Here is a 15,222-nt window from a genome sequence, read left to right as displayed (position 1 = left end):
AAGTTGAAATTTTTTAAAGATAACATAAAGGGATGTGTTTGAAAATAAATAAAATAAATCTATAAAAACCACATCTGTATTTGAGAAAAAAAAAAAAAAAAAAAAACTAGGGCGGTCATAATTGTATATGTTTTCCTCCTCCACATTTTTTAAAATCAAACGATATGTTAACTTGAGAGAATTAAATACAAAGCCCAAATCCATCAAAAGTTTATAGGCCCAAATAGGAGGAGTTCGTGGACCAAAAATCAATTGAAATGAAACGTGGCCGAGTCAAAGCCCGGAAGTGATATAATCTAGTTCCATCAAAAGTTAACAATCAATTGAAATGAATCTCTCTTCCATCAAAAGTTTCTTCTAATCCAAACTTTTCTTTCTTTTCTTTTTTGAAAAATAACAAAACTTTAATATTGAATTTTATGCGAGTGGAAATTTAATTTTCAAATTTTTTAACAATATATAATCAGAACAACATAAAGAATAAAATTTTAAAAGTGGCAAATAGATTTTAGAACTTCCAAAATTATACCTAGGTTGTTCAAAATTTTAAAAATCTAATATTGAGGAATTTTGCTATTTGCCAATAGGCATAAAATTGTTAAATAAATCGAATGAGACCAAAAAAAAAAAAAAAAAAAAAAAAAAAAAAAGAAAAGAAAAGAAGGAAAAATAGGGGAAAGGAGAGCTTTGAGTGAGCCAAACGTAGGCGATGGAAACACAGTTGAGGTAGCTCAAATCTCCCAACGAACGCCTCGTCCTCTCCGCCCTTTTTCTCTTATACTTCTCTTCCAAATCTCCACACACACTTCTCTAACAGATCTTCTCCATTTCTCCAATGGCCTCCCCTTTCCTTTCTCGAGCTGCTCTCTCCAGCAACACCACCTCCATTCCATTTTCCTTCTCTTCTTCAGTCTCTTCTCGCCTCCCATGGACCTCTTCTCGTTCCCACACCTCATTTCCTGCTAATTCTCGTCGGAGGATCCCCGTCGTTCAATCCAAGATCCGGGAGATTTTCATGCCTGCACTTAGCTCCACCATGACCGAGGGAAAGATCGTTTCGTGGGTCAAATCCGAAGGGGACGTTCTATCCAAAGGCGAGAGCGTTGTCGTTGTGGAGTCTGATAAGGCCGACATGGATGTTGAGACTTTCTATGACGGAATTCTCGCTGCTATTGTTGTTGGAGAAGGTGAAACTGCTCCTGTTGGAGCTCCGATTGGTTTATTGGCTGAGACTGAAGAGGAAGTCGCTGAGGCTAAGGCTAAAGCTGCGTCTAATTCCACTTCGGCTCCTGCAGCTCCCGCGGCTGCTGTTTCTCCCTCTCCTCCCCCTCCCTCTTCGAGTCCTGCTCCGGCAATATCTCAGCCATCGCCTCCGTCGGATGGACCCAAGAAGATTGTGGCTACTCCTCAGGCGAAGAAGCTAGCCAAACAGCATAAGGTGGACATTGGATCGGTAACTGGTACTGGTCCATTCGGTCGAATTACTCCCGCGGATGTGGAGGCTGCCGCTGGAATTGCCCCTTCGAAGTCTGCTGTACGCAATGTAGCTTCACCCGTGGCTTCTGAGGCTGCTTCAGTGGCTGCCGCTGTTCCATCGAAAGCTTCTGCAGCTCCTTCCAACTTGCCTCCTCCAGTTCCAGGCTCGACGGTTGTGCCCTTCACGACAATGCAGGCGGCGGTGTCTAAGAATATGGTGGAGAGTCTCTCTGTTCCTACATTCAGAGTTGGTTATCCGGTGTCCACTGATGCTCTGGATGCGCTCTATGAGAAGGTACGTGAAATATTTGCATAATTTAGTTGGATTTTTCCATCCGTTTGGAAGTTGTTGACCATTTAGTTGGGCAATTACAACGATTTCAGGTGAAACCAAAGGGCGTCACAATGACTGCCCTCTTAGCCAAGGCTGCCGCAATGGCCCTCGCTCAGCATCCAGTTGTAAATGCAAGCTGTAAAGACGGGAAGAGTTTTACGTATAATAGCAACATTAATATTGCAGTAGCCGTGGCTATCAACGGTGGGTTGATAACACCTGTTCTTCAGGATGCAGACAAGGCAAGTTGATTACTTTACGGATTAATATCGTTGGATGTACTGAGGCGTGTTATAGATACTGCTCTTTTGGGTATCTTCTTATTCATTTTTTGTTCACTGCAGTTGGACCTCTACCTGCTGTCTCAAAAATGGAAAGAATTGGTTGAGAAAGCTAGATCCAAGCAGCTTCAGCCCCATGAATACAATTCAGGTACCAACACTTCCTGTCTGTGTTTGAGTTTACTTAAGCCATGGGGCAGAGTGAAATTGAATTGTACTGCCTGTAGGAACTTTTACTCTTTCCAATCTGGGAATGTTTGGAGTGGACAGGTTCGATGCTATACTTCCTCCTGGCCAGGTGAGTAATCAGAGTTAGGCTACTTATACATAGGGAATGGATTTTTCTGGTCCCTTTGTTTCTTTGCGTTTTGTGTTGATTATTCCACATTACTTCAGGGAGCTATCATGGCCGTTGGAGCATCAAAGCCTACTGTTGTCACTGATGCTGATGGCTTTTTCAGCGTGAAAAGTAAAATGTTGGTAAGTTCTGTTTCTTCAAACATTTTGTTCCATTCTTAACTATGTTTATTATGAATGTTGAACTTAAGAGTTAAGGTTAGTTACTGTACAGTCCCATCTTAAGAGGAATTGGTTAAACCAATAAGACATCTAAACTATATTGAACTGTATTCATGGATCATGATCAATACAAGGATTCTCAGTATATTCCAAGTTATCTACTTTATGGGGATTCTTAGGTTAAGCTTTCCGAAAAAATGTTAACAATAGTTCAGGAGATGAATGGAAAGCATGGAAACAGACAGGCCTGTGTTTAAATTTTCACAGGAACTAGTTTTATTTGCTTGAAAATGACATGCGTTTGGTTGATAGAAATGAGATCTGATTTTGATCTTTATCTTTTTACTGTCTAGTATCTGTCCTAACTTGGAGAAAAACAATGTTAGAATTTCTGGTTTGGACTTTTTCTTGGGTGTTGGCTCCACCAAGTATAAGATCCCTAGAAAGCCATTTTTACGGGGGCTCTGTATTCCAAATGCATTTGCAAGAGAAGCCAGAGAGGGATAAAAGGAAAAGCCTTTATGGGATCACCATTCAGAGGGTTTGGTAGAGAAGATGTCAGATTTGTCCTTGCACCCTGTCCCAGGGGTCATCACTATAGTGCCCAAGGAGGAGTCACGTAGCTCTATCTATCATTAAAATTTCTTCTGATGGTATGGTTCCATCAAAAAGAGAGAATACAACATTGGCTAATAAAAGTTTCTTATCCACGAGAGAGTAAAATATGTAAAAATGGGCGGAGAAAGCCACTCAACCTTTCCAGAAGTCTTCCCAAGAAAGAGCACTTTTACACTTGTGAAAATTGATTTTGGTCCTTTTGGCCGAAAACCATTGGATATCTATTGCCTTAACCATTTAGGATTTTCAGCAATGCTTCTTTCCTTTAAAAGTGGCCAACCAAATGGAAGGTCTTCGGTGCTCAGTCCTATTTTTCTGATTATATAATAGCTTCAGTTCGGTTTGTTAGTCTTGAAGCCACTGAATACTGATTTTACTTGGTTGGCGAAACTGAGGACCCTATTTGGCATACAGCACACTTTGCCTAGTTTCGTGTAACCACGGACTTCCACTCTGAATATTATTAGAGATAGCTAAAAGTACGTGCGTACATAACGATGTTCCACTTCTCCACAATTCAGACTTCACAGAGGGTTGGTAAAATTTATGTGTACTTTATGGTAGTAGTTTTTTGTAGAGCAATTCTTCTTAATCATTCTGTAATTATTTTCTTGTATTCTGGTGTGGTGTGCAAAGCTTCTAGTCTAGTGGACGTTGGCAGAAAACCTTTCTACTGTATAGTCGTCTTACCGGCAAATTCTGCATTTTGCAGGTCAATGTGACTGCTGATCACCGAATAGTTTATGGTGCTGACTTGGCTGCCTTCCTTCAGACCTTCGCAAAGATAGTTGAGAATCCAGAAAGCCTGACCTTGTAGAAAGTCTTTATTTGCATGTTTCAAGATCAATTAAAACTTGACTGCAGGAGGAAGGAAAAAGCAAAGTTCTTTTGTTTTTGTTTTTTTTTTGGCCACGGAATGATGGAAGTTTAAGTTAAATAGAGTCCTAGAGGAATCCCTTTTGTGCATCAGGTCCTATTGATACTTTATTTTGATATATACTTCTTATTTATTTTCTATTTCTAAAAGGTTTGAAGAGCAATAATGAGTTGATTTACTTTTTCTAAATTGTTGTTGCGTAAGGGAAATGTAATTGGTAGAAACTCAATGGATGGAGAAGTTTTGTTTTATCCATTTGACAAAGATATTTGGCGTTCGTAAATTCACCCTAAGGAACAGTTTCTTATACAACCTCTAACCTTTAAAGTTGTGCCAGACAATAGTTTACGTTGAAAACCATATCCTTCAACTTATCCATATTCTACTATTTCCCCCTTTTGCTTTATACTCAAATTCAAAGGTACTGTGACCTTTTACCATGATCTATCCGATACTCCGATCCGACATATTATAAGTTCAAATATTATATACAGACAATAACACTAAACAAAATGTGTATTACAAAGGAAAATAGTTTATGTTGAAATCATATCCTTCAACTTTCTTTTGATACCAACTCCGTCAGAGATGAAGTGCTTTGCTTAGATAGGATTAGTGAAGAATCAATTGTCTACAGGAGGTCAAAAGTCACCAGTCCAAGCTGATCTTCCTAGAAATGTAAAGCTTGTCAATATATTCTATAACCGGGCCCGAAGCATTGATATACCTTCTCATTTTCTTCTCTGCCGACTGATCTGCAATGGCGAAAAAGGTGCTGTAAATTTACTTGTGCATACAACATATTTAGCGCTAATATTAGGAAGAGTCAATGAAAAGAGCATACTAGTCTCGTTAAGCTTTAGCAAAAGCTGCTCCCTTGTTGGAAGAGTATACATTCCAGCAGAAACTGCTGTTCTCACTGCCCAGCTATGGTAGGGCGCGCAAACTTGAGTATAAGCTGTTGAGGCAGCTTCCCTTAACGAATACTCACTGAAGACACAAGCGAGAAGCTTTGTAAGTTTACCCCTTTTCAATTTTCAAATAAAAAGTTCAAAATTGATATAAGTATCTGCTGACGAATAAGAGGTTTCTTTTTTTTTCCTTTTCTTAAACAATATTATATTACATTATGGGTATGGAAGGAGAGTTTGACCCCTGATGCCTGCCTATATGAACTAGGTTTCGAATTCATGGATCAAATTAAGAAGCATTTAATCATTCATATAAGTTCTTCTGTAGATGGAGAACGGGGAAAAGATGATCCAAAGATCGGACCGTAACTACGAAAGCAATTTTTCTGTAAAAATGGTGAAACAACCCATCACTTGGTCGTTTTTTCATTTGGCGATGAAACATGATCTTCTGAGAAACATTGACAAAAAGAGAAATGAACATTAATTCCTCCATCTTCATTGCAAAAAGTTTACAGAACTTACTCAGTGGACATGAACTGTTCAAACAGAGCTCTAATAAGGTCCAATCCTTGCCGAACTCGACGCAGATTGCGAGAATGGCTTCCGGGCGTTTTGACCGTGTCATTTGCAATATCAGCATCAAGTATCGTATGCAATGTCTTATATTTCTTGGAAGCTTCAACAAGATCACGCACCTGAAAGCATAAAAAGAAAAAACCCATAAAAACGGGGTGATTCCATTTGAATTCCAAATATCATTCATCATTCAAATTTCATTCTATTTGCAATCTGATAAAGAAACAAAATAGAAGAGGAGGAATTTAGAGGAATATAACCTTGGAGACGTACTCTAACTCTGCGAATTTGAAGGCGAGGCCGAGAGAACTGAAAAGAACAGAGACAAGGGAACAAGCTTCACAGAGCGTATCCAATCGGAGTTCTTGAGAAGAATCCTTCAAAGAATTTACAAATTTGGCAAGCCCTTCGAAGGACTCGGCTATGGCAGTAAGGGGTGTAGAACCATTATCCATTTTTATGGGCCCTCAAAATCCAAAGCCACATCCACCACCATTATACATGAAAGTTTTTTCACAGAATCATTGGAGATTTCAAAGAAAGTAATGGGAACCCTGTTGGGAATTTGCAAGAAATGGAAAGAATTTCAACTTTCCCTATGTGAAGAATCTGGCATGGAAACAGGGGGATTTGAATGAGTGTTTCCTTTTATTTCTTATTTTGTGGGTTTGGGAAGTTGGGAAGTTTGCTACGGATGCGGTTAGTCCAACAGAATTTTGAAATTTCGAAGAGGAGAGAGAGAAGAGAGAGAAAGTGGTGTATGGTTCATGGCGGTGTGGTCACTAATTTCGCGTCATATTAGTTGGAAACCTTGTTAGAAAAAATCGAAATAATAAATCTACCTATCATTCTCCTTGTTTTTATTTTCTTTTCTCAAAAAAAAAAAATTGTGTTTTTTAAATCAAACAAATATATTCCATTTATTGAAACAAAAAAATGTCTCTGTAATTTAAATTAAAACAAATGATGTACTTTATTTTTTATTGATTTTTAATATATTGGTATTATTTCTGTACAAGTGTCTTACAGTGATCCTTTCTTATTAAAAATGAGATGCATTAAGTTCGACTGGTTAAAGATTTAGAATTCTCCATTTTATTCGAATAATAAAAAATAGTTAAATTGTCTAATGTGCGGTAATTTCTCCACAAATTTAAAAACTTTAAAAATTTATTAGCATATTAAATAATGATTTAAATTTTATTTTTGGTGGAACTAGTAGATTCTAAAATTGTATAAAGAAAAAATAAATAAAAAGCTTGGCTGAATTTGTTATTACATTATAAAAAACATATTTAGTTCATAAACTAAATTGATAATTTATGGAAATTTTGATAGGACTCTTGCCTAACTAAATTGATAATTTATTGAAATTTTGACAAGTCTCTTTGGAAAGATTCGAGAAACTTCCTAGGTGAATGGACTATAGACGAGTGTCCAAATTAATAGTCAGAACATAAATTTCAATCGACTTTTTTTCACTTGCATTCTTAAAAGAGATAGACATCAAGGATGTAATTAATATAAACGAATATCCACAATTATGTACTAACATGGGATGAGATAAATCCATATGACTCCCAATGTCATTAATAAAAGATAGATAATGTCTTGGGATCAGATCTAGTGATGACATTTTTGCAACTTTTTAACAAAAGAAGGAAACGGTAGTATTTACCGTCCACTTCACCTTAAGAACACAAATCCCTATTTTTATAAGTTAGAATGATCACCGTGCCTGGTTTGATCCTTTAGCCTAAGGGAACATCGCTGTCAAAATAATAGACTCCAACAAACCCATTTTTGGTAACGAAAAGAAAAAAAACAAAGAAAATGTGGAAATGGGAAAAATACACAAGGGAATAAAATAAAAGGTAGAGATGAGAATGAGAGAAGGGAGTATTGAGTTGGGAATTAAAATGTAAAAAAAAAAAAAAAAAAAAGGATAAAACGCATCTTCACATCTATGTTCACAGCAAACACAAATTCACAATGTTGCCAAAGGCGAAAAAAGATAAAAAGACAGATTTAAGAGGGAAGCACGACGGATAAATACAGATTCTTTCCTTTTTTGTTTAGATGATGATGTTGGATTCGCTGTCTTTTTCATATACCCTTTTTTTTTCCTTTTTCTTTTTCCTTCGTTTTTTTTTGGGGATTATTAAAATTGGCAGGAGAAATTGGGACTTAGTTCTGATCACCCTCAAATTCGTGGATATGATCTAAAAGGTAGTTCGCAGCCATTTCCTCATTTTTGTTGCATGCAAAGAAAACCTCCACAACTAGACCTCGGTCGAAACCCATATCCTCAAGCTGAAAAGAAAGGAAAACGAAGACAAAAAAAAATAAACATCAACAATAAAGTTAATCAAAACGATCAATTATGAAACCAGATGAATCCAATTGCCTTTCTTTTAAAGTTAAATTACATGTTAAAACGTTCGTGTCTATCTGGATCCATTTTAGTTGAATAAGTTCCAAAGCTTTTAAGTTTGTCTACTTGGTTCTTAAACTTTAAGGAGAGTATCTTATTATCTTGTAAACTTTAAGGAGGGTCTAACTTTCCATGATGTCACTCAAGCTCTGATTAGACCTTATTTAAATTCAAACCTACTATTAGACTTAAATTTAAAGGTTGAAAAAGAAAGATTTTAATTTATTATTTCTATAGATTGGTGAACTTTTAAAATCTTAAAAACATTTAGAATTTATTAGACATAAAATTGAAAGTTCAAGGACCTATACAACACATAATTGAAAGCTTGGAAGACCAATTAGACACTTGAAATGGAGAAGATGCCAAATTGAGAGAATTTGCTTGTCATTGGATATTATATATATATAGATAGAATTCTCTCTAAAACAGTTCTCGTCATCTAGTCAAAGAGAAGGTAAACTAACCCGTTGAATGGCTTCACGCTCCTCCGGGGTTACGGTTATAGCCTGGGGCATGGCCTCAGCAAGCTGCCCAAGTATATTCCTGAACAAGTTTTCAGATATTATCATTAATCCAAAAACTTCCCTATCTTTGTTTCAAAATAAGAAGAGAAAGAAAAAAGACGCACCCTTCTCCTTCGAGGGGCTCATTAATCAAGCGGAGGAAGTCAGGTTGATGATCTTGAATTAGCCTAATCAGCTGAGGATTTTGTTTACCCAACTCTTGAAGCATAGGCTGAAACAAAATTAAGGAAAAGGAACATTGTGTAAATCGAAGTAATGAACCTCACGTTTAGAAAAAGGTACTAATAGTAGTAGATGAAGCACCTGGAGTATCTGAGGGTTAGCTCGGACCATTGCTCGCAAAGCTTGGAACTGAGACAGGCAAAAACAGATTTTCAGAGGCCGGAGACACAAGAAATGAACGTGCCAGTTTGGAAGAATTAGGAAAGAGAGAGACCTGAGGACTATTTCGTAGAAAATCAAGACTGCCGGAACCAACAGCTCCGGAACCTATATTAGGCAAGCCCTGAAGTAAAGACGATTTAGGTTCATTAATTTGCAAGTTTGAAAAAACCCACAATTGCTAGAATTTCATTTTTCCTAGCAAACTTGTAATATTACAACAGGCCAATCAAGTTGCTGAAATTATCTTTTCCTACCTGAGGAAAGAGATCTAATGGATTAGCATTTGGGCCAGCTGATGACGGCACAGATGCAGGTTGGGCTGGTTGTGCAGGTTGAGCAGAAGGGTTGCTTGCTTGCACGGTAGAAGGAACTCGAGCAGGTGGGGCTTCAACTTGTTCAGGTATTCCCTATATATGTGAAAAATTTGTTCAGGCAATAGATCCTAAACAAATTAAACTTGGAGATAAAAGTCTGCCCATTTATTCCTTCACAGGGCCATCAAGCCATAGGAAGTAAAATTACAGGCCAAGGCCCATTCCCCGACTGAAGGAAATCCTCAAAAAAAAACCTAACTACAATATAAAGGGTCAAGAATAACAGGAGAACTGGAAGATATTAATAAACTTACAGAATAAAGGTAATCAACAGCCCTTTCTGGATTGTTGTAAGCCGCACGAAGCGCCCGAACAACAGTGTCCCTGTCCCAAACCCCTTCACCCATGTCAAGAATCTGTTGGATAGTCTCCTCCAAGTTACTACCAGCAACCAGGTTAGAAGCTGCTTGGCTATAGACATCTGTTTCCGGCCTGTGTTTCAGAGTGTAATAGAGAAAATTTAGAAAACTTCAACTCTGAAGAGAGAGAAACAGAGAGAGAGAGAGAGATCCTATATCATGGAAGATGGAATATGAAAAAGCATCAAGGGAAGGGCAGAAGTTCTCACAAAACAGTAGTTGCAGGAGCTGGAGCTGCAGCCGGAGTAGGAGTAGGAGTAGGAGTAGGAGTAGGAGTAGGAGTAGGAGTAGGAGTAGGAGTAGGAGTAGGAGTAGGAGCAGGAGCAGGAGCAGGAGCAGGAGAGGGAGCGGGAGGAGAAGCAGCAGTAACACTAGCAGGCCTGAAGCAAAGATCATAATGAATCATAAATGCTCCGAGAACAGTTATTCTGGAAAGATGTAGTGAAAGTCAGCTGTAAAATCTAAACTCACGGTGCTGAAGTTGGTAAAGGAACTTCAGTAGTTGACACTGGAGTAGCAGCGGGCGCAGGGGCAGTGCTCTGTGGTGCCTGCAAGTAGGTCATTATCAAATATATCTCCCATTTTTTTCATCTTTATTTCCTTTCTTAAACAGGAGAATTAGTAGAAAAAACAATATCTTATGGAATATAAATAACAAAATTGAAAAACTCTGCTTTAACTCCAACAGATTGGCGACAGAACATCAAGCATCATCATGCATGTTTTTAATGCGATTATTTGGAGATAACCACGAGCATAACTGTTATAGTACATCAATCTCTTCAAAACAAAACATTATGCAATCAGTATTGAAAAATCATATTGTCGTTGTCAATAAGATATAACCCGAAGATAGATTTTTATTGTCCACTATTTTAAGAAAAAAATAAGAGTCATTTTTTAATAATAATAAATAAAAACATCTTTTAATTTTAACATAAGTGTAACTGATAACTTCACTCAATAGTGTGAAAATGGCCAACCTCTTTCAGAAACAGGTATAATTATTAGCTAACTAAAATAAATACAAACCAAAATTAAATAGTGAGAAGCTCAAACTAGAATTTGATAATACCATCCAACAAACTCAGTGGAAAACAGAGAGAAGGAGAAAAAGGGGAAGATAAAAACAAGATAAAAAGTGAATTAAGTGACCATTTTTACCACTAGCCAGTAAACATGGAATTGTTATTCCTTACCTTTGATACTGGCGCAGCTTGTGTGGTAGAAGATGTCCCACCTGATGAACTTTTATTCTGTATACAAAAAGTGGGGGAAAAATCATTTGAAGCAAAACAAAACGTAAAGATAGTGAAGAGAAATAAACAAAAGGGTTTACACTTTAACCAATAAGTAAAAGTCGCAATATGATCTAGTAAGACTAAGCATATCAAGTTTTTTGTTGTCATTCCAAATTCAAGTGCAGACACAACAGGCACAATGCTGTGCAACTTAGTAACATCCAGGCAAAAACACTCTCTTCCATGTCAGTGCTGACACTTTCCAGCATGAGCTCTAGAGTACCAATTATAAGCCTCCCACTCAAGGCAAGGTGGTAATATGAGCATTTGCAAAACATTTCCCCAAACCAACAGTAAACAGTCATAACACTAAAAGCACAAATAGTCAAGTGTTTTCTAACAATCGGTCTTCTTTTCTTGTATCATTTTTTAAATAAAAAACTGGCATTAATTGATAAAAATGATTTATTCATTTAAAAAATGAAAGATTACATTGACCAGGGGGGCTAACTAGAGAAGCCCTAAATCTTAACTTCTTCCCAAGACCTCTTCACTCAATTGAAAACCATCTCCTATTTCTCTCCAGCCACATCCCTCATAAAGTAGTACAAAAGCCAGACCACCAAAGTATACAGCCCTTGTCCTGATGAGGGCGGAATAACACCTCCAACAACAGCAAGCAACAGCAACTGTTCCAGATAAGAAGGATGTTTCAGAATCGTCCTTACAAAACTGATCCAACCAACCAAAGTTGCATCCTCACAAAGAGATATGTTAACCCTTTTGCCATATAGTTCAACCTCGACAATCAAAAGGGCTCAAGCCAAAACACTTATCCAGGTGCAATTCAGTCTCCAACATGGTTGACTGAACTATAGAATCTTGTTTCGTTTTAGCATATAACCTTAAATAGTTCAGTTATGTGAAGCCTGACTGGTATTGGCATTCACGATGACTTTATGGTGTGAGGTAACATCAAATCTCTCTTTTTGTTTAAACAAGGAATCAAGATTTTCTTTGGTAATAATATTAATCTTATATCTCCCATGACTATTATTTACACAATCCTTCCTATTAAAAATAAATAAATTAACTGCATTACCTTTGTTAACATTATTACAATAAAACTATTTTCTGCAACTTTATTTTCCTCCAGTGTTGAGCTATCTTTAAGGACTTTCCCTTGATGTATAAGCATCTGCTGTGCAGCAGGGTAAACATCAGCACCCTGAACAGTTTCTATGTTTTTCTTCACATCGGCAACCTAATAAACAACAAAAATCAGTTTCCGTAATAATAAAAAAGGAAGAAGGAATATTTGCAAAAAATATAGTTAGATGCTTAACACAAGGCCCAAGAGAGAAGGTTGAAGGACAGTGGGTTGACAAGACGCAAATTACAAAGCCAATTGCTCGTTCAAGAGATAGTTAGATGCTTAATTATAGAGGAGGCCTTTGCTTCAAGGAAAAAAAGAACGTTGTCTTTACCCTTTAGGAACATGTGTGAAACAGTATTTGCAAAAAATAGCAAGTAGTTCCACGAGAATGCAAAAAAGGAGAAAAGTTGGGCACAAATGTGAAGTGCTTCGCAGGCAGTGGCTACAGTTTTTTGAAATCCTATAATGGGATTGAATCACTTCTCACATAATTACTTAAAGGATCAGTTCAAAGGGAAACTACGAAAGAGATAATATTTTATTGCTGGGCCACATAATTTCATCGCTACAGTCTGACCAGTCGCTGAAAAACCAAGAAGAGATAATGAAATATTTCTTTCCAAAAAAAAATATAGAAAAACAAATAAGGTATCAAGAAACTAATTATCACAAAAGAAATTGTGCTTGAAGCAAGAGAAAAATAGGTGGGCTTCGGTGTTGATGTGATCAACAAAAAGCAGTAAAAGACTTCTAGCTTACTGTACTAACATATTTATTTAGAGTTGCACGAATGTTATGTTTATACTCGAATTAGACTTATAGGAATAGGCTAGAAGGGTAATTAAATTTCAGTTTCTTGGTGTTCTCAAAGTTCCTCAAGGATGCTCCTTGTTTAAAACATTAAATACATTTCAGGTTTTTAGTTCACTTATGATTAGTAGGGGATTGATGCACTATCATTCCTTTCCTTTATTGAATATCTGAATTAGAACCGAAAGAATTCTTATCCATTCAAAGGTTCTCTCCTGCGTTCACTCAATCAATCAGACTTTATCCCTGCCTTCTTTGTCTTCCTTATTGCTTCGGATTTAATATATCACTCACAAAATACAAGCAGCAAGATCAATTCTGGTCCAAGTCCCCTGACAACAGTTGCGAAATGAGTTGTATAATTGAATTAATACCACCCAAGTGTTGCATTAACTACGCAACTCAATGCTAAGGACGACAACGATAACAATCTAAACCTCCAGTAGCAAGAACTACTTAATATTTTCCAAGAAAAGAAAAACAATAAACAAACTAAACATTTTAGAATTAGTGCAGTGACGATGATAAGCAAGATTCAAATTCCAAATAACAATACAAATTTGATCACACAAGAAACAGCAATTCAAGAACCATCACATAAACCCTAATTACACTTCAATTCGAAGTAATTACCACAGACCGAAATCCAAAACCTAGTTGGAGAGCCTCGATTCCGAGCCAAGGTCTTAATGCGAAGGATTTAAAACGAAAAATAAAACTAAAACCGATGAAGAGAGCAAACTGACCGTATCTGCAGGCTGAACTTCGATTTCGAAGTGAGAGCCCTTGAGAGTCTTAACAAAAATCTTCATCTTCGGAAATTGATGGCTGCCTTCGCGAAGATGCAAGACCACAGCAGCAGCAGGTCCGACGTCGGAATCGAGAGAATTATGCTAATACCCTAGAACGAGCAAAGGATTCGAACGACGGTAACCGAAAGCGCAAGTAAAGAGAGCAAGAAGGATTGGATCAGAATTCCGTGGTTTTATATAAGAGGGTTAAAAGTTATGACCACGCGCTATTTGGCGCGCTACGAAGACGCTCTTTGATAATTTTGGTGGGATTATGAGACAAAAGAGCGCGTGGGAGAGCGAGTGGTGGAAGAGTTTGTGGTTATGGGTAGATGATGATAGCTGGAAAAATGAGTAGATTTTTGCATTCTGTATCCGACGTGGCCTTCGACTTCGAAGCGTACGTATTCCGAAGTATGATATCACCGCTTGATTCGTTGGATTATGTTTATCCCATGAATTTAGTGCCAATTTTACTTCTTTCTTTTCCCTTTTTGGTTTTGAGAGAGTATTTAGAGCTAACCACGTAGGATAGATTATAATAACTCCCTCGAGGGAAAAAAAATAGAAACTTTAAGTTTTTTTCTACAATTTAATAGTTAAAATAATAAATTATCTGTGTCTTTCCAATGTTTTCAATGACTCCACTTATTGACTTGTCAATTTCAAACAAAAACTCCGATGAAAATTTTACCTCTAATGCTCTCCTTTCGACTTGTTTAGTTGTTTTCTTTATCAGTGATCTTCTAATGAAAATTACTTTTAACAACTTATCTATAATTTGAAATGATAATTGTGTATACGTATATTAGAAAAAATGTTAATAAAATTTGAATTAGAAAATAAAATTTAACCCATTAACCCTTTACGATGATTCACATTCTAATTCAATTCACGTAGGATAACAACTTAGTTCACTACTTCTCCTCAAGAAACACGTTTGATTTGATGACACTCTACCGTTAATTTTTTTTAGTATGTATCGAAGTTTACAATATTCTACTACGATGACAATATTACAAAGTTATAAATTTGGTTGTTTTTGTACATCTTGAATACATAGTTCATTTACTTTGTCAATGTTAAAAATCATGGTATAATCTCACGTATTTTAAGATATTAACTACAAATTGCATAATGGCTAGATGATTAGTAGATAGTGTAACTTAAAATCTTTCACATATTTTAAAAATTGACTGAGCATGTTTTTATTTCTTTATTTTTAAAGAGTATTATATTTAAGACGAGCATCAACATAAATACAACAAAAATTAAAAAGAAATAAAAACAACTACAAATCAAAGGAACTCGATCTTATTCAAATACATAAACACCAAACCAAATTGTACTAAAACAACACGAAAACACAAAACTTTTAAACTCATACTAAAATAAATCGATTAAACCCTAAATCTAAAGTGAATGTGAATGTTAATTTTCAAAAATTGAACATGTGGCTCGAGAAACGCAAATGGGTGTAGATGTTGATTGGCATTATTGGGGTGCTGATTTTGTTGGGCAAAAGAGTCCGAGTCGATAGTCTCAACCAAA

The 15,222-nt window shown here is 36.6% G+C and overlaps 3 protein-coding genes across 4 annotated transcripts; 1 reads left to right on the top strand and 2 right to left on the bottom strand.

Annotated features, from left to right (window-relative positions):
* Positions 1-631: 631 nt before the first annotated feature.
* On the top strand, positions 632-4,356 carry LOC103489270 (dihydrolipoyllysine-residue acetyltransferase component 4 of pyruvate dehydrogenase complex, chloroplastic). Its single transcript, XM_008448358.3, has 6 exons — positions 632-1,771; positions 1,861-2,052; positions 2,155-2,242; positions 2,319-2,389; positions 2,488-2,571; positions 3,941-4,356. Exons 1-6 carry the CDS (start codon positions 836-838, stop codon positions 4,043-4,045), a joined length of 1,476 nt encoding a protein of 491 aa, XP_008446580.1. The 5' UTR covers positions 632-835; the 3' UTR covers positions 4,046-4,356.
* Positions 4,357-4,449: 93 nt separating this feature from the next.
* On the bottom strand, positions 4,450-6,452 carry LOC103489269 (ACD11 homolog protein). Its single transcript, XM_008448357.3, has 4 exons — positions 5,856-6,452; positions 5,542-5,714; positions 4,950-5,095; positions 4,450-4,860 (listed from the first exon to the last, which is right to left on the bottom strand). Exons 1-4 carry the CDS (start codon positions 6,048-6,050, stop codon positions 4,754-4,756), a joined length of 621 nt encoding a protein of 206 aa, XP_008446579.1. The 5' UTR covers positions 6,051-6,452; the 3' UTR covers positions 4,450-4,753.
* Positions 6,453-7,530: 1,078 nt separating this feature from the next.
* LOC103489268 (ubiquitin receptor RAD23d) lies at positions 7,531-13,909 on the bottom strand. Of its 2 annotated transcripts, XM_051091081.1 has the most exons (13): positions 13,627-13,841; positions 12,017-12,178; positions 10,873-10,929; positions 10,145-10,221; positions 9,992-10,053; positions 9,883-9,937; positions 9,569-9,746; positions 9,195-9,347; positions 8,993-9,061; positions 8,860-8,907; positions 8,661-8,767; positions 8,497-8,575; positions 7,531-7,908 (listed from the first exon to the last, which is right to left on the bottom strand). In XM_051091081.1, exons 1-13 carry the CDS (start codon positions 13,690-13,692, stop codon positions 7,783-7,785), a joined length of 1,239 nt encoding a protein of 412 aa, XP_050947038.1. In that variant the 5' UTR covers positions 13,693-13,841; the 3' UTR covers positions 7,531-7,782. The 2 variants fall into 2 exon arrangements, with proteins under 2 accessions (XP_050947038.1, XP_008446578.2); XM_008448356.3 differs by having other exon boundaries at positions 9,883-10,053; positions 13,627-13,909.
* Between the last annotated feature and the right edge of the window lie 1,313 nt (positions 13,910-15,222).

The sequence above is a fragment of the Cucumis melo genome, chromosome 10 (assembly GCF_025177605.1).
Source record: "Cucumis melo cultivar AY chromosome 10, USDA_Cmelo_AY_1.0, whole genome shotgun sequence".
Lineage (NCBI taxonomy): Eukaryota > Viridiplantae > Streptophyta > Magnoliopsida > Cucurbitales > Cucurbitaceae > Cucumis > Cucumis melo.
This window is presented reverse-complemented; position numbering and strand designations above follow the sequence as displayed.

Bases quoted from the DNA above. Each gene is read 5' to 3' on its own strand.
- LOC103489269 (XM_008448357.3), bottom strand. From the start codon at position 6,050: ATGGATAATGGTTCTACACCCCTTACTGCCATAGCCGAGTCCTTCGAA. The intron at 5,715-5,855 runs GTTATATTCCTC...TTATGCTTTCAG, and splicing joins AGTTAGAGTACGTCTCCAAG to GTGCGTGATCTTGTTGAAGC. The intron at 4,861-4,949 runs GTATGCTCTTTT...TCGCCATTGCAG, and splicing joins GCTAAAGCTTAACGAGACTA to ATCAGTCGGCAGAGAAGAAA.
- LOC103489268 (XM_008448356.3), bottom strand. From the start codon at position 13,692: ATGAAGATTTTTGTTAAGACTCTCAAGGGCTCTCACTTCGAAATCGAA. The intron at 12,179-13,626 runs GTCAGTTTGCTC...GTTGTTTATTAG, and splicing joins AAGTTCAGCCTGCAGATACG to GTTGCCGATGTGAAGAAAAA. The intron at 7,909-8,496 runs GTTAGTTTACCT...CTTTCTTTTCAG, and splicing joins AGCGTGAAGCCATTCAACGG to CTTGAGGATATGGGTTTCGA.
- LOC103489270 (XM_008448358.3), top strand. From the start codon at position 836: ATGGCCTCCCCTTTCCTTTCTCGAGCTGCTCTCTCCAGCAACACCACC. The intron at 1,772-1,860 runs GTACGTGAAATA...CAACGATTTCAG, and splicing joins TGGATGCGCTCTATGAGAAG to GTGAAACCAAAGGGCGTCAC. The intron at 2,572-3,940 runs GTAAGTTCTGTT...TGCATTTTGCAG, and splicing joins GCGTGAAAAGTAAAATGTTG to GTCAATGTGACTGCTGATCA.